This window comes from Chiloscyllium punctatum, chromosome 40 (assembly GCF_047496795.1).
Source record: "Chiloscyllium punctatum isolate Juve2018m chromosome 40, sChiPun1.3, whole genome shotgun sequence".
Classification (NCBI taxonomy): domain Eukaryota; kingdom Metazoa; phylum Chordata; class Chondrichthyes; order Orectolobiformes; family Hemiscylliidae; genus Chiloscyllium; species Chiloscyllium punctatum.
Window position 1 is genome coordinate 36,175,885 of NC_092778.1, and position 24,661 is coordinate 36,200,545.

The 24,661-nt window shown below is 40.3% G+C and overlaps 1 protein-coding gene across 1 annotated transcript in view; it reads right to left on the bottom strand.

Annotated features, from left to right (window-relative positions):
• Positions 1-3,856: 3,856 nt before the first annotated feature.
• The window catches only part of myo15aa (myosin XVAa), a 147,904-nt gene continuing 127,099 nt past the window's right edge, over positions 3,857-24,661 (bottom strand). The window contains 9 exon segments of the mRNA XM_072560280.1: positions 3,857-4,804; positions 6,006-6,780; positions 11,018-11,158; positions 12,944-13,077; positions 15,685-15,818; positions 17,953-18,086; positions 19,570-19,730; positions 19,858-19,954; positions 22,085-22,162. Coding sequence (XP_072416381.1) covers positions 6,679-6,780; positions 11,018-11,158; positions 12,944-13,077; positions 15,685-15,818; positions 17,953-18,086; positions 19,570-19,730; positions 19,858-19,954; positions 22,085-22,162 — 981 coding nt within the window. The 3' untranslated portion in view covers positions 3,857-4,804; positions 6,006-6,678.

Below are 24,661 nucleotides of genomic sequence, written 5' to 3' on the forward strand. Positions count from 1 at the left end.
CAATCACCAACTCCATTATCTGTTCTGACAGTTCGCCCTTTGAAAAGTTGCACATTTGCCCTTATTACAATAACTACTAACACATTTATTGATTGATGTTTATTGCTTTTGGCTGTACAGTGTCAAATCTAAGTAATAAATTCAAAAATTGACTCTTACATGTAGTTGATCATCTAACACATTCTATTTCTTTGATGGATCATTCCGGTGCTCTTCAGATAAGCCTGTGGCATTGACACTGTATAACCTCTCATTCCCACATGAGCATTTTCATACCTTATTTAAGGGGCATCAGAGCTGCTTAGACTATGAAGAATAGCAGTATTTTTTGTTTAAAAAGCTTGAACTCAAATAGTACATCAATGGATTTCCAATTTATACTGGAGATTTGGTGCCCATTTTTCTGTTCTTTTGTCTTTTCACTTTTTATATTTAACATGTAAGTTTCTGTGTACTTTGAGGTTTTTTTTAGCTTTTGCTTTGAAATTTGTTTTAGAGCTTGTTGTGTTGCCTCTGCATTGTTCTTGAATCAGTCCACTTTGTTTTGTTTAAATTTTGGTGTATTTCTTTCTTAGTACAATGATGGGTTGACTCCCAGTGGCCCTTCAAATTTGAAATAATTTTAAGGTGGGGCAGGTTGGATTTAGCTGTCTGCCTGCACAAACCTGGCCAACTCCGAAATCTTACTTTTGTCTGTTTTCTGTAATGTGGGAACCTCTTGTATTGATGTTATGTTTTATTTGCGACTGCTTCACTTGGCCTTCAAACTTGTAAAGCTTATTTCTCTTTCTGTTGCTTTTGAAGTTTAAAAGAACCCAATTGTGCTCCATATTCATGTTATTGAAACCAATACAAATGAAATACATGGATTCCATTCATTTGAAGATCTCCAGTGAATTTATTCACACATAAATCTGATACAGAATAATATCCAGACATAGCCTTTCCCTCAAGTGCTGCAGAATGGGAGCCTGTGCCCTATGGTCATATGGTTCTCTGCTCATTTGCATGCTGATCTTTTAAAGGGACATCATTCCAAAAGTAAGGGCGTATCTTTCTAGTCAGATGAAATAATCTCTCTTTGCATCATTATGGTGAATCGATGCTGTATGTTCCCCAAGATGCCAATATCATTTCAACACATTGCATGATTGAATAAAATTTTTCTACTTGAATTTTTTTTAAATGTAAACAGAATGTGGTTTAAAATATATGCTCTACACTTTCCCTCTCAGTAACAGATTTCAGCCTGTTTAAAATTCTGAAACATGTCCTGTACATAAGAATTCCTATTGTTGGTACTCTTTTCCTTCACTGGAGTAAGATAAATAGTGGTGTTCTCTAGAGTCATTAATAATACCACTATTTTTCATGATATGCATTAATGATGCAGACTTGGGTGAATATGGCACAATTCTAAATGTGAAGATCACACAGAACTTGAGAATGTTGCGAATGTTGAGAAGGATAGTGATAAACTTCAGGAGAATTTAGTTTAGGAAGGATGAAGTTAAAACTCACGTAACACCAGGTTATAGTCCAACAGGTTTATTTGGAAGTACTTTTAACTTTGTCTACCCCAGTCCAATACTGGCACCTCCAAGTTTAGGAAGGATGTGAAAGACAATGCAGAGTGAGAATGTTTCTGGATAAGGGACTTCAATTTCGAGGATAGATCAGGGAAAGCTGGGTGCTCCTTCAGAAAACAGTGAGAGAAAATTTGATTGAGGTATTCAAAGTCAAGCGGGGCCAGAGTAAATCAGGAGAAACCTTTTTTTAAAATGGAAGAACATTGATTTTAAGTGATTGGCAAACGGATCAGAAGCAACATGAGAAAAAAAATCCTTTATTATGCAGTAAGAGTTACGACCTGGAATGTAATGCTGACGAATGAAGGCAGGGTTAGTTGTAGTTTCAAATAGGACTTAATAATCTGATGAGAAAAATAAAACAGGTAAGGTGAGGAAAGGACAGAGGAATGAGACTAACTGAGTTGCTCTAGCAATGGTCTGGCATGAACAGAGTTGGCTGAATGCCCTCCTTTAGTGTTGTAACCATTGTATGGTTCTACTTGTAAGAGAACATGCCACCGTCGAGGCACAATTATATGAACAGAAGCTGACCATTTGGTCTCCACTCCCTATATGCAGCAACGTAGGAAACTGAGCAATGTAATCAAAGAAATTCATCATTCCGTGAAGAATCACATGGTATTCACATTTTATTTTCTTTATTTTAAGGCGATAGATGTCTGAAACAAGGAAATGCTTCTGGAAAGTATGAGTGAAAATACCTGAAAGAACTGCAGATGTTGGAAATCAGAAACAAAAGCAGAAATTTCCAGTAAAACATAGGTTTGGCAGCATCTGTCGAGAGGAATCTGAGTTAATATCTCGGGTCCAATGACCCTTCTACAGCGCTTACTACTTTGCACACATGCTGCCAGACCTGTTGAGATTTTCCAGTAATTTCTGTTTTTGTTTCTGGAAATTGTGGAACGGGTGTTGGGATAATCGGGCCAAACGCACAAAGAACAGAACTTTAAAAAAATGATGAAAAGGGAAATATTACCCCAAACCATATTAATATTTAAACAATTAAGAAAAATTGTTTCAAATTAACATACCAAAAGATCCATTAACTCAATGGTTGGAAATGAAGGGTTTCTGAAGGAAAAGGGCAATAAAACATTGTAAGACATTATGTTCTCAAAGAGAAACAGCAGAAATGAATAAAACAGCTGATCCAATTATAGTTTTATAAAAATATATAACATTTACTGAATAAATACAAGCACCAAAATTCCTACAGTTCTTAAAAAACTGGATGCAAATATACAGATACAACAGCTCATAAACAAAGATTGCAAAATGATATCCAACAGTATTGAATATTTTCAAAATTTCTCTTTTAAAGAGAGTTTGTATTTATTGCACTTTTCACAACATCAATTTGACAGTTGAAGAAATTCTAACAATACAAAGTTCAACAATAATATTTAAATATTTTGTCTGTGTGATCTTTGAGTGCAAGATTTAGAGGGGTTTGTGTTAAAAAAGAATGCTGTCTGCTTTCCTTTGCTAAAGGTGTGACAAAATACACTCAGTGACATATAGGAATTGTGATGACAGGATTGTTCCCTTAATTATGGTAATTATTAATGATATCAGAGCCACTTTAAAATAAGCAAAATTACAACTATCCTACATAGATCTGTGTTGATGCTTTGTCTATTCATTGTACCTCTTTGTGATCTAGGCAATCGGATGGAAAGACACATATCAAAATTTGCCAGTGACACAAAGCTAAGAACTTTTTAAACCGTGTAGCTGTGTGTTACAGATCACTCAGGCAGTCTGAGTTACTGAGGCAACAGAGACTTTTACATTCTTGTTGCAGTCTGGAGCTATGGATAGTAATGGTAGAGATTGTGTTCGCCGAGCTGGGAATTTGTGTTGCAAACGTTTCGTCCCCTGTCTAGGTGACATCCTCAGTGCTTGGGAGCCTCCTGTGAAGCGCTTCTGTGATCTTTCCTCCGGCATTTATAGTGGCAGCTGTCCGCTGCAGTGGCTGGTATATTGGGTCCAGGTCGATGTGTTTGTTGATAGAATCTGTGGATGAGTGCCATGCCTCTAGGAATTCCCTGGCTGTTCTCTGCCAAACTCATCCACAGATTCTATCAACAAACACATCGACCTGGACCCAATATACCGGCCACTGCAGCGGACAGCTGGAACTGACAACCGGAAGCGACAGAGACAAGCCACTATAAATGCCGGAGGAAAGATCACAGAAGCGCTTCACAGGAGGCTCCCAAGCACTGAGGATGTCACCTAGACAGGGGATGAAACGTTTGCAACACAAATTCCCAGCTCGGCGAACAGAACCACAACAACGAGCACCCGAGCTACAAATCTTCTTCCAAACTTTAATGGTCGAGACTTTCATTCCATCACACGGCTGAACTGGAATCTCTCATTCACCGCCTTCTACAGTATTCACAGGAGTTGTAAGGATTTGCAGGTCAATGATCAACCTGTTTGGCTGCATTGTGAATACACCTTCCTTGGTCCCCAAGTCCTGTGATGAGACTAGAATCCAGAGTTTTCAGAGACTACTCACTGCATTACAAAATCTCCTTAAACAGTATCAATACAATTGAAAAATTAGGAAGCTATTAACAGATTACCTGAATGGGCAGGACTGGCAAATAGATTTCATTGTAGCCAAACATTTGGTCATCTACTTTAGATCGCAAAAGAATTTGAGTACAGGAGTAGAGAAGTATTGCATCTATTGCACAGAACCTTATATTGTACTTAGGAGTATTGTGTTCAGTTTTGGTTCCTTTACCTCAGGAAGGATATTACTACTATAAAGAGAATGCAATGAACGTTCACCAGATTTGTTCCCAGGTTGGTAGGACTGTCCTATGAAGAGAGATTGGAGAAAGTAGGCCTGTATTCACTAAAGAAAGAAAGGTGAACTCATTAAATCTGATAGGCTATTTACAGGGTCAGACAGAGTAAATGCAGGTATAATGTTTCCTCTAGTTGGGGAGCTTAGAAGCAGGAGACACGATTTTAAAATAAGGATGAAACCTCTTAGGAGTGAGAGAAGGAATATTTTACTCAGGGAATTTTAAATCTTTGGAATTCTCAATCTCAGACGTCTGTGGAGGTTCAATCTGTAGTGACACAAAGGGATATGTGGATAGTGTTGGAAAAAGGCATTGAAGTGGATGATTGGTCACGATTGTATTAAGTGGTGAAGAGTTGAATGGCTGCCTCCTGTTCCTATGTTCCTAAAAAAGATAAAACAGAGTACTTTATTCAAAGGCTGTGAGTACTTTATGAATGCTAAAAAGCTGCAGACAGTGAAGGTCCAAAGAAATATAGTGAGGCAAGTACATAAGATTATTAAAGCTTCAGGAAGAGTTGCAGAAAACAATCTCAAAAGCTAATGGAATGTTATATCTAGTACTGGATTAATAAAATTGGAAATTATGTTCCAATAAAAATAATAATTGCAACTGCAAGCTAAAGGAAACAAAATGGGTGTGCCCATATGAGCAAGGAATAAGGAAGTCCATGTTGCAATGTACGTGCCTGCCGACCGGATTAAGAAGGGTATTAATGGAGAATGAGTCTTAGCTGAGTCTGCTAAGTAGTTGGAATGAACTCAAATGTTTACCAATAGAATCATAGAATCCCTACAGTGTGGGAATAGGCCATTCAGCCCAACAAGTCCATACTGACCCTCCGAAAAGTATCCCACCCGGACCCATTCCCCTACTCTATTACTCTACATTTCCCATGACTAATGCACCGAACCTTGACATCCCTAAACACTGTGGGCAATTTCGCATGACCAATTCGCCTAATCTGCACATCTTTGGACAGTGGGAGGAAACTAGAGCACCCGGAGGAAACCCACACAGACAAAGTCAGTCATCCTAGGCTTGAATCAAATCCATGTCCCGGGAGCCACCACTGAGCTGCCATAATTGAAGATCTGTAGCATTGTTATACTGTTGCTGATTTACATACTTACTGACTGGGACATGTTTCCTTCAGGTAGTGAGCTTCAGTGGGAGGTTGTTCTGAGCTAGTTAAGCTGGTTGAAGCCATGTCCTGAGCTATTTAACTGGTTGAAGCCATGTGGCTGACTTCAGCAATAGTCTTGTGTACAGTTGGGGAATCTCATATCCATGGCTAGAATGGTGACATAATAGTGGCCAATAACAGGCTGGGATACTACAAGGGTTTACAAGCACTTTCATTTGGTGTTTTTTCAGGAAGCTAGCTCTGTTATCAAACAGAAGCTCTACCTGTATGGGTTTATCAGCTTGTTAGATGATCACTAACTAGTACACATCAGTCTATGTTTTATATTGTCATTTATCCCAAAAGGGTTGGAATGTAAAAGCAGCAACGTGCTTCTGAAACTTTATAAAGCTCTAGTTAGGTCCCATTTAAAATACTGTGTTCAATTTTGGGTCTTACCTCAGGAAGGGTATACTGACACTGGAGCATGTCCAGCAGAGATTCACATGGATGATCCTTGGAATGGTAGGCCTAACATATGATAATTGGCTGAGGATCCTGGGATTGTATTCATTAGAGTTCAGAAGGTTGAGAGATCTAATAGAAATTGACAAGATAATGCATGGCTTAGAAAGGGTGGATGCTGGGAATTTGTTTCCATTGGGCGGGGAGACTAGGACCCATGGGCAAAGCCGTAAAAGTAGAGAGTATCCATTTAGAACGGAAATGAGGAGACAGTTCTTCAGCCAGAGAGTGGTGGGCCTGTGGAATTTGTTGTCACGGAGCACAGTTGAGGCCGGGATGTTAAATATCTTCAAGGCAGAGATAGATAAATTCTTGTTCTCGCAAAGAAGTAAGGGCTACGCGGAGTGTGTGGGTAAGTGGAATTGAAACGCCTGTCGGCCATGATTAAATGGCGGAGTGGACTCGATGGGCCGAATGGCCTTGCTTCCACTCCTATGTCTTATGGTCTTATGGTTTTGTATCTGGCTCCTTCCAATGTATCAATTGGTAGCAGGTAGCATCTTTATCTGTGGTCTTGTCTCGCAGCCTGTGATGAAATAGTGAGTCTGACATTTCCAGTATCAGTTCCTTCCACAATGGGTGCAATTGCGCAATGATTTAGTGTCAATCACAGCAAGGTAATCTCACTCGGTGGGAGGGTCAGCCTCTTCTCTCGAGCCAGCAGCATGGACTCCACATGCATGGCTGTGACACGACACATTTCCAAAGCCTGTAGGGGAACAGATCAGATGGTTACAGCAGACTCAGACTGTTCTTTATTTAAATAAGAACAGGCAGAGGACAGTCAATCTGGTCTGAACTTCAACTCCCTTTATACCCGCTACAGATCATACCTGAAAGGGTAACACTAACATTGCTTTTCAAATTTCTCTCCTTCCCTGATGAAGGTGTTAACTTTAGCTGGAAAATGGGTCTATGGGAATGTGTTACTTTTGAGCCTTTATCAGGATGTTACAGTGATGAGGACTCATGAGTTATAATGAAAAATTGGAAAAGTTAGGACTGTTCTCCTTGGAGCAGAGAATGTTAAGTGATTACCTAATAATGATTTTCAAAATGATATAAGACCCTTTGAAAGATTAGAGAGAGGAAAACTATTTACTTTGGCAAGTGCCAAAACCAGTAACCAGGAGTGCCACAATTGGCTGAGGTAGTGTGCTGAAAATCAGTGTTCCTGGAATTGTCACCAATGTGAAAAAAATTCAGTCAAATTATCCAAAGTCCCCAATTACCTGACTGAAGAACTCAGGTTAAAAGTGAATGCTGACTAGGTTTCTGGACTGAACAAGAAAATGACTGTTTATTATGAATTCAAAAGAGAAAATGCTGGCAAGTCTCAGCAGGTCTGGCAGCATCTGTAAGGAGAGAAAAGAGCTGATGTTTTGAGTCTAACTGACCCTTTGTCAAAGTTTATTATGACTTAACTGCCTTTAACCAATGACAATTAAGAAATATGAATTGCTCATTTATAGCACTAACTTAATCTCTACTTTCTTAAGATCCCCCTCCCCCTTCACAAACATACAAACTCACAAAGGCAGACGAGACATGGATATTAAAGGTGGAAAAAGGTAAAAAGAAATCAGCCACAGTTCAATAGGACCACAAGATTGCACGAGTTGTTTCTTTCAGTTTTGCTGTTGACACCAACACTCTCTTTCATTCACTCATTGAGAATTTAACCTCTCACTGTTCTCTGAAAGAGTTTTATTTCTCCTTCAACAGGGTTTTCTTTCAGAGAAAGGTAAGTAGAATCCAACTAGATGTGATTGGATGCTTTTGAGTACCTTTACAAAGGAGAGAGAGACACACACAGTTTTTTTTAATACTTTCTTTTTGCCAGTTGGGTGGTTCTTTGCTGAACTGGCTCCTCAGACGTCATGGTCATTTGGTCAGGAGCCAGTCAAAACATGCTGTCAAGCAGTTTGCCTCGTAGCTCAGGCCAATTTTGCATCAGTATTTACTGTGGAAAAGGACATGGAAGATATAGTATGTAGGGAAATAGATGGTGACAGCTTGAAAAATGTCCATATTTCACAGGAGGAAGTGCTGGAGGTCTTGAAACACATAAAAGTGGATAAATCCCCAGGACCTGATCAGGTGTACCCTAGAACTCCGTGGGGAGCTAGGGAAGTGATTGCTAGGCCTCTTACTGAGATATTTGTATCATCGATAGTCACAGGTGAGGTGCTGGAAGACTGGAGGTTGGCTATTGTGGTGCCACTGCTTAAGAAAGGTGGTAAGAGCAAGCCAGGAATCTCTAGACCAGTGAGCCTGATGTCGGTGGTGGGCAAGTTGTTGGAGGGAATCCTGAGGGACAGGATGTACATGTATTTGGAAAGGCAAGGACTGATTAGGGATAGCCAACATGGCTTTATGATGGGAAATCATGTCTCATACACTTTAGATTGAGTTTTTTTGAAGAAGTAACAAAGAGGATTGATGAGGGCAGAGCAGAAGATATGATCTATATGATCTATAGGGAGAACTAGCCATTTGGATACAGAACTGGCTCAAAGTTAGAAGACAGAGGGTGGTGGTGGAGGGTTGTTTTTCAGACTGGAGGCCTGTGACCAGTGGAGTGCCACAAGGATCCATTACTTTTCATCATTTGTATAAATGATTTGGATGTGAGCATAAGGGGTACAGTTAGTAAGTTTGCAGATGACACCAAAATTGGAGGTGTACTGGACAGCGAAGAAGGTTACCTCAGATTACAACAGGATCTTGATCAGATGGGCCAATGGGCTGAGAAGTGGCAGATGGAGTTTAATTTAGATAAATGTGAGGTGCTGCATTTTGGGAAAGCAAATCTTAGCAGGACTTATACACTTAATGGTAAAGGTCCTAGGGAGTGTTGCTGAACAAAGAGACCTTGGAGTGCAGTTTCATGGCTCCTTGAAAGTGGAGTTGTAGGTAGATAGGATAGTGAAGAAGGCATTTGGTATGCTTTCCTTTATTGGTCAGAATATTATGTACAGGAGGTGGGAGGTCATGTTGTGGCTGTACAGGACATTGGTTGGGCCACTGTTGGAATATTGCATACATTTCTGGTCTCCTTCCTATCAGAAAGATGTTGTGAAACTTGAAAGAGTTCAGAAAAGATTGACCAGGATGTTGCCAGTGTTGGAAGATTTGAGCTATAGGGAAAGGTTGAAAAGGCTAGGGCTATTTTCCCTGGAGCGTCGGAAGCTGAGGGGTGACCTTATAGAAGTTTAAAAAATCATGAGGGGCATGGATAGGATAAATAGACAAGGTTTTTTTGCCTGGTGTGGGGGAGTCCTGAACTAGAGGGCATAGGGTTACGGTGAGAGGGGAAAGATATAAAAGAGACCTAAGAGGCAACTTTTTTCATGCAGAGGGTTGTACGTGCATGGAATTAGCTGTCAGACACAGTGGTGGAAACTAGCACAATTGCAACATTTAAAAGGCATCTGGATGGGTATATGAATAAGAAGGGTTTGGAGGGATATGGGCCAGGTGCTAGCATATGGGACTAGATTGGGTTGAGATATCTAGTCGGCATGGATGAGCTGGACCCAAGGGTCTGTTTCCGTGCTGTACATCTCTATGACTCTAAGTTCTGCGGTGTCTGCTTTTGTTCTGACTGTTCTAGGGTAAAGCAACACTATATACAACTCAAAGTGTTCCGGTAAACGTCAATTTTAAAATGGCAGCCATCCCTTTGCACAGTCAGAATCATTTAAAGAAATGTCTTTTTTTTTAAGAAAAAGAAATGGACTTTACAGAATTCATGTATTTAAAGTCATTGATAAAAGATCAAGAGTAGCGATGGGGTGAAACATTTTAACTCAAGTTATTGGAATCTGAAATGTCTTGAAAAAGGAGTTGGATAGTTAAATGAGAATGAAGAGCTTACAAAGTCAAAGTTAAAGAGACTTAGCACAACTGCATTTTGAGTGAGCCAGCTCAAGTATATCAGATTAATTAGCTTGTGAGTTGTGAATTTATCTCCAGACGTCCTAACTCATCAAGATATATATGTTGACGGGAATGTGATTATGTCCTTCTTTTGCTTTATTATTCAGTGTTTTGGTTACATTAAACTCAGGGTAATTCCATGATCCACACACACTGCAGGAATGGGCTTGCACCTTGCTGGGGGAGATTGCATAGTCCCAGCGTCAAGTCGCAGAACTGCAGAAATCCTGGATAAGTGGTGATTATACCGCTATCCAGGATTTCTGTGATCTTCCATTTAGCTTATGTCAATAAAAAGTAGAATCTGTGGAAATTCTCCTCCAAAATGGTCTTCCTATTGTGGATGTTAGTCCTGCATAGCTGGCATTAGTGTGGGGAAGTATCTTCCTTTGAAGCATATTAATCACCTTGCAGTTGTTAAAGTATGAGGTTCACATCTAGTTATGCACCATCCTTCTTCAAAAATCCATTCTTTTAATTAGACTAGGCCTATATTCTTTGTAATTTAGAAGAATCAGAGATGATCAAAATGAAACATATAAAATCTTTCAGGGGCATGATAAGGTAATTGCTAAGAAAATGCTTCCCTAGTCTGAATATTCCAGAAAATCTCAGTCCTAGTTCACGTGATCTGTTATATCGAACTGAGATAATGAGACATTTCTTCATGAACCTTTGAAATTCTCTACCAAAGAAAGCTGCTTGGATGCTCTGTTGTTGAGGATAACCAAGATAGAGGTGAACATATTTTCTGGGTACTGAAGGAATTAATGGAAAATGAAGTTGAAGTTGAAAATGACCCATGACTTTATTGACGGGAAAAGCAGGCTCAAAGGGTCAAATGGCCATTCCTGCTTCTATTATTTATGCCCTTAATTTCTTGTAGAAAATATGCAAGCTTTGAGGGAAGAACAGATGTGACATTTACCCATTTGCTTCAAAACCTTAAGTGGCTTACAGCTGTAAGCAGTGATATTGAACATGCATACACAATCCTTTCATACCTGATCAAGCTGAAGTTGTGTTATCCTTTGGGACGTTAAATCTCCCAGTTTAATCTCTGCATATGGATAGCTATTGCTAGGGCCTGATTGTTGAGTCAGGGTGGACTGTACCTCTTTCAATGGGAAATTGACCATCAGCTCCTGCAAAGAAAGAGTTACAATATAATTAATTTTACAGTTTCTAAAGTAACTGCTTCCAACAGCAGACACAAGCTGTCCTAGTAAGGGGTTTGATGGTGGGGTTGGATAAATGAAACAGTTCAGTTCATGAAGGGGGCATGGTAGGAGAAATGTAAAAAAATCTTGCTTCACAGGTAACCTCAGCTGCTGCTTGCTTGACAGGATTGTCATATCCCATTTCATCCATTATTTGGCTGAACAGAATCTGGGACTGTTTTTCTTTGCTGAAACCTTTTTTTTTTCGGATTCAAATATTACTTTCTTAATAGCTTATCCCCCATGTGGAAATGGGCACAGATTCCCTGTGAAGTGTTTTCCCTTTGGAAGTGAAAGAGATGTTTAATAGGGCTCCAGTTATGGCTGTGTTAACAGCATTATCCCCTGAAGAACATTTGACACATTTATGTCAGGTGACCCCATCCTCATCCAGCTGAAGATATTCCATTGTCAAAACCATGTTTCCATGAAAATGAAGCATGAGAGGACATGCAAAGAAGATCTGATCTGAATGACAGTAGGTCCCGAAATTGATGGCCCTCAGGATAGAAAAAATATCCATGATTCACTGAGTTATCACTCATGGCGTATCCCTAATTTCCTGTGAGCTATTGATCACAATTTTCTTTGCCCAATTTTTAAAAGTTGTTCAATAGTATTGTCCCAATTCGTCACAAGTTATGAATCACATCTTTGAGAGAAATATAATAGCTTGAAATGGATAAATAATGCCGTTGTAATAATTCTGCAGTTATGTCTGGCTCATAGGTGATTTGGTGACTGCCGAGCAGACAATGGGAAATACATCTGATAACTGTGGCCACTTAAAGAGTACGAGATGCAAATGTTCAATCACGAGAAAGATGCAATGAACTTTGCATGGAGAGGTAATAAGCTACTGGGAAGGATGAGAAGAAATACTTGCAATTACTCAGTGCTTTTCACAACATCAGACATCTCAAAGTTTTTTACAGCCAATTACGTACTTTTTGTCACTGTTGTAGGAAATACAGCTATAAATTTTCACAAAGGAAACTCCCACAAAAAATGACTAGGATAAATAAGATAACTCCTTTGGCTGTTTTTAAAAATAGTGGCATAGGATATTCTACATTCAGCCGAGGAGGTAGCTATAGTTTGCTATTTAACATCTCATCCTTAAGACAGATCATTCAACAGTGCTTCCGCAATACTGCACTAGAATACCAGTCTTGATTTTTGTGCTCAAGTTGATGGGCTTTCTGCATCAGAGATATTTTGCAATTTTCTGAAGTCCTGGAGTGGGATTTGGACTCAATCTAGTAAATCAGGGGCAATTGTGTTACCACCTGAATTGCAGCTGGTCCTTAAGATTATCAAGAACATTTATTGGTCAGGGTCAAATAGAGGAGATGGGTGAACATTCTGCATTTTTATAACATCAGCTTTGGGAATTGGGAACTATTTATCTGCAACTTCTCTTTGATTATTCAAAGAGCAGGTGGAACTCAGGATAGAGGAACTGACACATGGATTGTGGGGCTCTTTTTGCACAGTGATATTGTCCCTATGTCTGAGCCATGTTGCCTGTGTTCAATCCCACCTGCTTCAAAGGTGTGCAATAATATCCCTGACCAGGTTGATTAGAAAATGTCTATATGGACTATGGGATGAGATTGAATGCATGGGTAGACTCTATGATAGGGTTGAATGTACATGGAATGGGCTTAATGGCCCACTAACAGACTGATATTTTTTTTAGAAACTTACATGTGTCTCATTATTGAGGAAATTGAGTCCATTCTGGTTGACAGCCAGAATACAAGGAGCAGTAATTGCACTGTTGCTGCTGCTCTGGATGTAGAAGAATGAGGATCCAAACATGGGGAATGCACTCACAAGCCCTGTGTGGAAAAGAAAGAGAAACAAATCATTGTCACCAATTCAATCTCTATTCACACAGTGAAACTGAAAGAATGAGTGAGGGTATTTGGAGTCATTGGTTAAAAATACATGGTCCAGACTATTATCACAAATTAACCAACAATCATGCACTAGAGTCCCACAAGTTATGACACAATGTATAAAAACCCAATAAGATTCCCAAAACCAATTAGTCTGACTGACTATACCCAGCACCTACGCAAACCATATCACGTTGCTTCAGTTACAGTAAAAATAAATCTATTGATTGCAACATATTTAACTTTTAATAAGAACAATAAAACAAAGGGGCTCTCATTTATGCAACTTAAACTATACCAATTTAGTCACAATTAATACAGACAAAAGAAAAACAGTTTAACACATACAGTACAGGTGAATGAGAATATAGAGAGGGGAAACAACATGTCAAAGACCAAAAGTCCAGACCATGAGTTCTTTCTCTTTCATAATCCTTTTGATTTTTGCAATGGTGAGACATCATTGTCTATACAAGTGATGGTCGTCCCACAATTAAAATGGTAAATCAGGTGAACATCTTTCTTTGGCATATCTGACCCATCTGTCTCAGTTCTGAACTCACCCCATCCCTTCCCTCCCAGAACAATGATAGGGTGTGCCCTGTCCACACCACTAATCTTCAAAGGATCATCCAGCAAGATACCACCAACAAGCACATCTCCTCCGCTCCACTGTCAATAGTGGGCAGGGACCTTTCCCTCTGCGATAACTTGGACCACTCTTCTATCACTCCTACAATTCCTCACTAACCGAGGCACATTTCCATTCAATTCCAGAAAGTGTAACACTTGCTCATTCAACTCCATTCAAAGCCCCAAACACATCTTCCAGGTGAAGTAGCATTTTACATTCTTTGAATTAATTTACAGGATGTAGACATGACAGGCTAGGCCAGCATTTATTGCCCATCCATAATTGTCCAGAGGGCAGTTAAGATTCAATTAATTGCTGTGGGTCTGGAGTTACATCTTGACTCAGACCAGGTAAGGACAGTATTTTCCTTTCCTCAAGGGCATTAGTGAACCAGATGGGTTTTCCTGACACACAGCAACAGTTTCATTAGATTCTTAATTCCACATTTTATTGGATTCAAATTTTACTATCTGCCAATGGGATTCAAATCCAGGTCACCAGATTATTACTTGGGGCTCTGTGTTAACAGCCTATAGATAATATGGCATCATGGTGAGTTATCTCACAGTGCCAGGGACCCAGGTTTGATTCTACCCTTGAATGACTGTTGGTGTGGAGTTTGCACATTCTCTCAGTGTCTGTGTGGGTTTCCTCCAAATGTACTGGTTTCCTCCCAGTCCAAAGATATGCAGGCCAGGTGGATTGGCCATGGGAAATGCGGGATTACAGGGATAGAGTAGCAGCGTGGGTCTGGGTGGGATGCTCTTCAGAGGGTCAATGTGGATTCAATGGGCTGAATGGCCTGCTTGCACACTCCAGGGATTCTATGAACACCAACAAGCCATTGCCTGAACTTGTACTTCTTTCAATTTAGTCCACTGTTTTCATTGTTCACAATAAAGTCTCCTTTTACAATGGCAAGACCAAACAGACTGGGTAAGTGCTTTGCAGAACATCTCCGCTCTGACCATATGAATAACTTTGACCTTCTAGTTGCTTGCTATTTCTATAAATGACCTTGCTCCCGTGCTAACATTTCTGTTCTGGCCTTCAATAGTGTTCCAACAAAGATAAGCATAAGCTGAAGAGACAGTACCTCATTATCCACTTAGGTATTTTACTACCTCTAGGACACAGTATTGAGTTTTACAAATTCAGAGTATGACCTCCATTTGTCTCACGATGCCATCATCTTTTGGCCATATCTTGTTTGTGTCATATTGACTTTGTTCTTTACAGAATGGACCCATTTTCTTCGATATGTCTAAAATTTATACCGATTTTACGTATCTATCACTTGTTTACCAGCATTATCACTGTCCTCATGTTTGCTCAAAGCACCCTCACAATCTGCTCCTCTCCCGCTCTGTCAATAGCATAAAAACTAGCATTTTGCAGCTTTCAATTCTGAAGAAACGTCACACTGGACTTGAAAGATTAACTCTGTTTCTCTCTCCACAGATGCTGCTCAGTTTGTAGGAGAGCTCCTCAGTACCTTGCCCAAGTAAACAGATTTATGAGAATCAGATGAAATCATGGATTGTATTAAACACCATACTTTCCCAGTCTGATGTTAGTGCGCTGGATTAAGAATTCTGCTGAATATTTCTCCCTTCCTCCATAGCCAAGAAGCACTCAGAAGCCAATTGCAGCTCTTACAATAGGCCAGCCCAGCACAATCTGGGATCTTTCATGTTAGTAGTAATCAGCTAATATCAGCTATCATAGTTCTATTGACTGAGCCCAGGTGAGATGGGGAAAGTCTGTTCTCCATTCAGTATCTCTCATAAAAAAGCTATGGATAATAACAAAACCACTACAGTTGTAGTTGTTATGTAGCAAATTAGGCTAAATTATTTGTCATAGTACAAATATACTTAGTCACTGTGCACAGAGTGAGAGTTGACACTTACCAAGGAACTGGGCTTTGGCTTGGTGAGAGCTGAGGGCCTGAACATATTGGATATTCTCTGTCACCATGTTCAACCAGGACTGTGGCCACTGATGCTGGTAAATCTGTGGAGGAATGCAATCCTGCACCTCACGGCTTAAAGAAACAAAAAATAATAAAGTAAAAGTTTCATACAGTGACAAGCGGCAATTTATTTTTTAAAAATGTAACATTTATCCTGAATATTTACCAGCCAAAGCTCCAAAGATGTTTATGGGTCTTCGACTTTACCAAACCTCACTATGATTATTCAATCCTCCAAATCGCCCTTAGTTCCTCTGGGACATTGGAGCAATAGACAACAGGTGCAGGAGTAGGCCATTCTGCCCTTCGAGCCTGCACCATCATTCATTGTGATCATACTCAATCAGTATCCTGTTCCTGCCTTACCTCCATAACCCTTGATTCCACTATCCTTGAGAGCTCTATTGAACTCTTTCTTCAACAAATCCAGAGACTGGGTATCCATTGCCTTCTGGGGCAGAGCATTCCACACACTCACCACTCTCTGGGTGAAGAAGTTTCTCCTCATCTCTGTGCTAAATGGCCTACCCCTTATTTTTAAGCTGTGTCCTCTGGTTCAGGACTCACCCATCAGCGGAAACATGTTTCCTGCCTCCAGAGTGTCCAATCCTTTAATAATCTTATACGTCTCAATCAGATCCCCTCTCAGTCTTCGAAACTCAAGGGTATAAAGCCTCAGAGATGCACTCACCCAGAAAAATTCAGGAGCAGCATTGAGCAGAGCTGAGTTTTGTCATGCATTTTACAAGTTTGATTGTGATTAAAGAGAGTCAGTTCCTGTGATGGTCTACTCGAATTCAAATTTTTAACTCGTGCATCCCTGTGGTTGATGCCCATGAGTAGTCTAACATATGGAGTGTGCTTGAGATGTTTGGATGCCATGTTGACCTGTGCTTTCAAGGCTGCTTGTAGCAAAAGTTAATTAATTAGTATCCATATTCCTGTAGCAAATGCATTCTGTGCTGGCAGAATGGCACAGAGATGAGCCCCAGGTCCCCCTCATATCATTTCAGCTGCAGCAGTCACAGCAACATTTGAAACACAAGCTAGAGCTAGGAGTTTATATAGAACATGCTAGGAAACAAATCCATCAAAACTGGCCTTCACAACATAATTGTTTTCTGGACAGGGTCAGGAAAGTATTGATTAAGCTTCTTCAAGGAGCTCCTGCAGTATCTGCTGGCAGATTCAATATACAGTTCTGCTCCTTCTACACAGTCCCATTAAATATTCTCAGGTGCAGGTACAGCATGGGATAATTACCATACATATGCTTCTGCACTGTCCCAGAGTAGACAGGCTGGAAGAACACAGCAAGCCAGGCAGCATTTGGAGGTGTAGAAGTTGACGTTTCTTCTTCAGGACTGGGGGTGGGTGTGAGGGGAGCTGTAGGTAAAGGGGGGAGGCGGGGACAAGGTGCTGAAGTGGGGATAGGTGAAGACAGGTGAAGGGTAAGACCTGGTTGGTGGTTTATTGGAGGAACACCTTATCTTCTGCCTGGGCATTCTACAGCTGGAGGACTCAACATTGAGTTCTCCAACTTCAAATAATCTCCCTCCCCAACCCCTGACTCCCTTCCCAGCCCCTCCCTCTCACTGCCACTGCTCTCTGCCACCTACCGGATCCATTCTTCCCATTGACCAACCAGGTTGTACACTACACCTATCTTCACGTATCCCCACTTCACTACCCTGCTCCCGCCTCCCTCTTTATCTGTAGCTCACCCTACACCCATCCCCAGTCCTGAAGAAGGGTTACACCTGAAACATCGACTTCTACACCACCTGATGCTGCCTGGCTTGCTGCGTTCTTCCAGCCTCCTGCCTGTCTCCTCTGCACTGTCCCGGCATGTAATACAGCTCATCACTAAATCAGTCTGCGCAGTCTGGGCTTCATAATATTACTGAACTGATAAATGTACAATAACTGTACATGATGAACACCAACACACAGAACTTCAGCCACCATCATGCTCATCCAAGCTCAATTGTATACAAAAAAATCTGCTGCCAATAGTTTCACTGATTTTCAGGATTGTGCCTTTATAGTGTAACTCAATGTCCTAATACTGTACAGTGGGAAATATAACACCTCAGCAGGGGTCCATCAGAAGGATGCCATGAGTTAAGTGAAGTACAATTTCTGGAGTATATCTGGACAGGTCTACCTACTCTGTGCCTATTAAAGGTTGCTGTGATTAACTCACATGGTAGGCAGATACAGACTGTCCTTTGCCCGTTGTTGCAGAGCTGCCAACTTTGACACTTGTTGGAGCTGACTCTCACTCATCAAATCCTGATTCAGTACATGGAAGAGTCCTTTCAAGTAATCTGGAACAACCTTGATTATAAAATAAACATATGAGTTATTTACAGGTCTATAGATCATACAGAACAAAAGTTAATCTCACTTAGACTCAGAGATCTACAACATGGAAACAGATCCTTTGGTCCAACTCATCCATGCCAAACACACATCCTAAACTAATCTAATCCCATTTGCCAGCACTTGGCCCATATTCCTCTAAACCCTTCCTATTCATATACCCATCCAGATGACTTTTAAATGTTGTAATTTTTCCCGCCTCCACCACGTTTTCTGGCAGCTTGTTCCATAAATGCACCACCTTCTGTGTGAAAAAGTTGCCCCCTAGGTCTCTTTAAAATTTTTCCCCTCTCACCCTAAACCTATGCCCTTTAGTTCTGGACTGTCCCACCCCAGGGAAAAGATCTTGTCTGTTTACCCTATCCATACCCCTCATGATTTTATAAACCTCTGTAAGGTCACCCCTCAGCCTCCAACGTTCCAGGGAAAATAGACCCAAGCCTATTCAGTCTCTCCCTACAGCTCAAACCCTCCAACCCTAGCAATATCTTTGTAAATCTTTTCTGAACCCTTTCAAGTTTCATAACATCAAGAAGCTGAAGTTTATTTTGCATCGTGATCTCTCAGAGCTTCTGACCACCTGGTATCAACTATCAAGATAAGTGAACAGTGAGTTTGATGCTTATGCTCGAAACATTGTCTCTCTTGCTCTTCGGATGCTGCCTGACTGACTGTACTTTTCCAGTGCCACACTTTTTGACTCTGAACTCCAGGACCTGCAGTCCTTATTTCCTTCTACTGAGCTCGATGGCATCGGGCAGTCCAGCCACTGCATTCAGGAACACTGCCTCAGGGCAAGATTTTATGCTCCCAGCACTGTTTTAATTACAGTGTGAGATCCATCCTCTCAAATTTTGACCTTGCTTTTTTGTTGGGGAGCAATTGGACCATTGTAAGTACATATCAGACATGTTGAGTTCATCGTGCTGAGAACTGGGGAGAGGAGCGAGCACTGTGATTCCGACACTCTCTGCCATCCTCTTCAAAACATTAGCAAGGATATTTTTGACTATTTAAAATGTGAAACCATCAAGCATTTTTAAGCAAAGATTGATGCTACTTATGATGCACAGAATATGGCAATGTGGAAACTGAATACTGTGAATTTTTCTTTTTGCCCTTTCTGCTTTTGCTGTGCTACTGTTCTGAAATTGTTGCACACAATTATTGGGACTGTGTTAGACTGAGGACAGAGAATAAAATCTGTTTCATTTTCCTACCACATTTCTACAATTATTTGGAAACAAATTCTTCCTCTCTATTGCAGCCCTGAACTTGTTCATTACTCTCAAATCTTGATTAAAATCCATAGTCACACACACTTCTTTATTACTGTGAAATCTTCAATTTCTGCATAATCCACTGTCATGTACAGCTCTTCATTATTGCAATATCCACAGTCTCAAACACATTTTCACGACTGCAATATCCAGAGTACCTGATTATAATGCACAGTCACACACAGCTCATTCTCAAACTTCAGCGGTTGAAACCAGAGCACACGTCGGAAACAGAAGATGAAGTTTTGATCAACTTGTTCCATTTCTGTAATTACATCAAGGATGTAATCTTTCTTTTTGAGTGGATGCACATTTTGTCCTGAAACAGAGCATGGGGTATTATCACTTGGGACTGCAACAAACAATCTGATCTCATTAACCTCACAGGCACACACTTTCCCAGAACTCTTCATGGAAAAACACACACTGGAATCTAAAGAGAATACCTTTGTTGGTGATAACAAATATAGAATATTCATCTGCAGCCTCCAAGTTTTGAAGTCCCATTTCATTGCAAAACTCTTCAATCACATCAATTGCAACCTAGACCAGAGCAAAACAGCCAATCAATATTCCTCATTTTAATCATGTGACAGTAACAGCAAGAGTTTTGCAATTCTTGCTACTGCTTTCTAAGGTGTGGGTGGGAGGTAGCATGGAGGGATATGATGGAATGGGTTTTGAAAGAGAGAATGTGATCTGAGACCTGGAAAAGTGAGACCTTAAGACAAAACAGCAGAATCAGGCCAATCAGGCCATTGTTCAATCATTCATAAGATCATGCCTGATCTGATAATCCTCAACTCCAATTCCCTGCCTTTTCCTCATAACCCAAACCCTTAACGATTAAAAACCTGTCTCTATACTTAATGACCCAGCCTCTACAACCCTCTGTGGTAAAGAATTATACAAACTCATTACCCTCTGAGAGAAAAAAATCCTCCTTATCTCTGTATTAAAATAGTGATCCTCATTCTGAGATTATGTCCGTTGATCCTAGACTCTCCCTCAAGGGAAAACAAGCTTTCTGCATCTGATCTCTTAAATCCCCTAACAATCTTATATGTTTCAATAAAGTTGCCTCATTCTTCTAAACTCCATTGAAGATAGGGTCCAATCTCCTCAATGTCTCTTCATAAGACAGTCTCTCCATTTCCAGGATCAATCTATTGACCCTTCCATGTCTACAATGCCAATATATCTTTCCTTAGATTATGGACCCAAAATTGTTGACAGTATTCCAGCTGTGCTATGACTATCGCCTTGTATAGTTTTAGCAAGACTTCTCTATCTTTATACTCCATTCTCTTTGAAATAAAAGCCAACATTCCATGTTCAAGCCCTCTTACCTGTTGAACTTGTGTGTTAGCATTTTGAGAATAATGTACAAACACTTATCTGTGCTGTAGCTTCCTGCAGTCTTTCTCAATTTAAATTTGAAGTTCCTCTATTCCCATGTTCCAACACTAAATTCTAACTTCCATGTTTTTGTATGCTCTGTAAGCTCTTTGTATCGACCTCAGCACTTACCTTCCTACTAATTTTTGTGTCAACCTCAAACTTGGTAATAATATACTCACTTCCCTACTTCATTAGTGAATCCCTTATCCATGCTGATACACTTCCTCCAATAGTATGGGATCTTCTTATCTAATTAAGTAACCTCACATGTGGTGCCTTCTGAAAATCAAAGTATATTACATCTACTGCTTCCCTATTTATCCTGCTTGTTCTCCCTCAAAGAATTCTATTCAATTTGTCAGGCAAGATTTCCCCTTTGTGAAGCCATGCTGACTCTGCTTGATCATATTAAGTATTTTTAAACACTTTGCCGTTGTATCCTTTCTAATGGACTCCAACATTTTCCCAATAACAGACATTAAGCTAATTGGCCTATAGGTACTTTTTTTTGCCTCATTTCCTTTTCAAATAAAGATACGACATTGACAGTTTTCCAATCCTTTGGGAATTTTCCAGAATCCAAGGATCCTTGCAAGATTACTACCAGTGTATACACTATTTCTATCTGTACTGTTAATATTGTAGGATGCATTCCATCAAGTTTTATCATTCTTTAGCCTTATTAGTTTCCCTAGCACTTTTTCTCTAATGATGTGGAGCAAGACCAAAGCAAGAAACATAGACATGAAATAGGAAGATGGAGGAGTGGGGTTGGATGAGAGTAGGGCTGGGAAAGAGGGTGTGGACTGGAATGAGGTGGGGGTCAGCCAAGAAAGCATGAGAAAAATGGGTAGGTGGGACAGCCTATGGAGAGTTGGGGGGCAGTGAGAGAGATGGTGTGGTCAATGAGGTGGGTGAAAAAACACAGGGAGGACAGGAAGAATATGTACTCAGCTGATTTTTAATAGTTTAACTAGATTTTACTCCCAACATTGTGAGAGATTTTAGATTTAAACTCTAATCTGGGGACCACATCTTGGGTGCATTGTTCTTTTGTGTGCACCAACTCTTCTGGTTATTTGGAGTTAATTAACCCTTTCAATTCTAGTCATGATTTGGAGATGCCGGTGTTGGACTGGAGTGTACAAAGTTAAAAATCACAACACCAGGTTGATGAAGGTGCGACGCTCGGAAAGCTAGTGTGCTTCCAATTAAACCTGTTGGACTATAACCTGGTGTTGTGTGATTTTTAACTTTCAGTTCTAGACTCACTGTGCAGGTTTTTATCTTCAGATGTCTCTCCATGTTACCAGGCAACAAGAACATTTGTCGTTTGGAGCTTCTCCCAGCCTATAGAGAAGGAAGGGAAAATGTCATTGAAAGCACTGAAAAGGGTGTAAATATTTATTTCAATAACCTTTAAAAAATGCAATACATTTTGTCAAAATCACTGCTTATATCACAGCATTGAGTCCTCCAACACACCCTCTGGATATAGCAGTTTCTCTCATCCTCTCTCCTGAGGAAGAGTTTTCAAGTGGTAAATTTCATCATAAATTCCTTAGCCAGAGTAAATATGATCATAAGATATAGTTTCAGAAATACAGCATTCAGCCCACCAAGTCTCTCTGCCATTTATTGAGGTTATGGCAGATCTGATATACCTGAACTCCATTTTCTTATCTTTTCTCTATAACCTTTGATTCCCTTGCTGATTAAACATCTATATGGACAGCATGGTGACTCAGTGGTTAGCATTGCTGCCTCACAGCACCAGGGACCCAGGTTCGATTGCAGCCTTGGGCGACTGTCTGTGTGGAGTTTGCACATTCCCTCTGTGTCTGCGTGGGTTTCCTCCGAATGCTCTGGTTTCCTCCCACATTCCAAAGATGTGCAGGCCAGGTGAACTGGCCAAGCTAAATTGCCCATAGTGTTAGGTGCATTAGTCAGATGGGGATGGGTCTGGGTGGGTTGCTCTTCGGAGGGTTGGTGTGGACTTGTTGGGCCGAAGGGCCTGTTTCCACATTGTAGGGTAATCTAATCTAATCTAATATTAAAAAATCTATATTTCAGCATTGAGTGTACTTAATGACCCAGGCAATACGACACTCTGCGATAAAGAATCCTGCAGATTCAGTACCCTCTGAGAGAAGAAATTCCTCCTCAGCTCTGTATTAAATGGGTAACACTATATCTGAGAGTATGGCTTCTGGTCAGAGACTTTCCAAGAAGGGGAAACAACCTTTCTGTGCATACCCTGTTCAGTCCCCGAAGAGTCTTGTATCTTTCAGTAAGGTTGTCTTTCATTCTTCTCAACTCTAATGAGCACAGGCACAACCTGGTCAACTTGTTCTCATAAGATTGACCTATTAAACCTTCTTTTGACTGTGTCCAATGCCATTATATCCTTCCTTAGATTACGAGCTGATAACTGTCTACAGTATTCCAGCTGTGGTCTGACTATTCCTGCCAAAGTTCATCACCTCACATTTTCACATATTATATTCCATATGCTAAGATTTTGCTTATAGCCATTTGCAGATCTATGGAATCATCAGCACTTGCCTTCCATCTATATTTGTGCCATGTTCAAACTTGACTAGAGTACATTCACTTGCCTCATTCAAGTCATTAATATATATTGTAAATAATTGTAGCCCCAGCATTGATCCTTAGACATTTCATTAGTTACAGGTTGCTATACTGAAAATAGCCCACTTATCCCAACTCTGTCTTCTATTAGTTAGCTAATCTTCAATACATGCTAATATACTACAGGTCATTCTGCTATAATGTGCATTTCATCAATGCGAATTTGCTATAACATGATTGACAAATTGGGGACACTATTTCGCAAGTGTGAACTTTTAAAGTGTGTATTGGTTATAACATGATTCAGGCCCCATTAGTTTAAACGGTGCTGCTATTATGTGATTTTCTTATTACATGGGATTGCGTGAGATCAGAACTACCACATGATAGCAGAACCGACTGCACCTCCAACACCATTGACTGTTACTAAGTACCCTAACATGTAGTACCTTAAGAAACACCTTCAGAAAATCCAATATATTACATTCACTGCTTCCCCTCCATCTTTCTTGCTTGTTACCTCCTCAATGAATTCTATTCAGTTTGTCAGGCATGATTTCCCCTTTGTGAAGTTGTGCTGACTCTGCTTGATCATATATATTTTTAAATGCTCTGCTGTTACATCCTTAGACTCTTTGCATTTTCTCAATAACAGACATTAAGCTAATGGCCTATATAGTTACCTGTCTTTCTTCCTCCTTCCCTTTATACATAAATGTAATTACATTGGTAGTTTTTCAATCTGCTGGGACTTTCCCAGAATCTACAAACTTGTGACAAGTTGTGACCAGTGCATCCATTATATTGTAGCTACTTTTAATAACCCTAGGATGCATCCCATCAGGTCCAGGGGCCTTAATGGTCTTTAGCCCCATTCATTTCTCTAATAATTTCTCTCTCGTGTTGGTGGATCAGGAGAGGGGCAAGAAATATAGGTATGAGTAGAAAGATGGGAATGGGATTTGGAGCCCAGCTCTAACATTGTCCTTACGTTCCTAAAAATTACATCTTAAATCTCCCAACCCACACATCCATGCCTCTTCATACTATTCTTACTTCTCCATGCCCTTCTCAGATTCCCCCATGGCCCCTCTATGCCCTCTCATACCACTCAGACCATCCACACGCAGACCATCTGCCTGCCATATTAAAGGGTATTATCATAGATGTTGTAGCAAAGTATTTAGAAATGTTCAAGGTAATCAAGCAGAGTTGAAATGGTTTTGTGAAAGGAAAATAATTTTTACCTAATTCTTT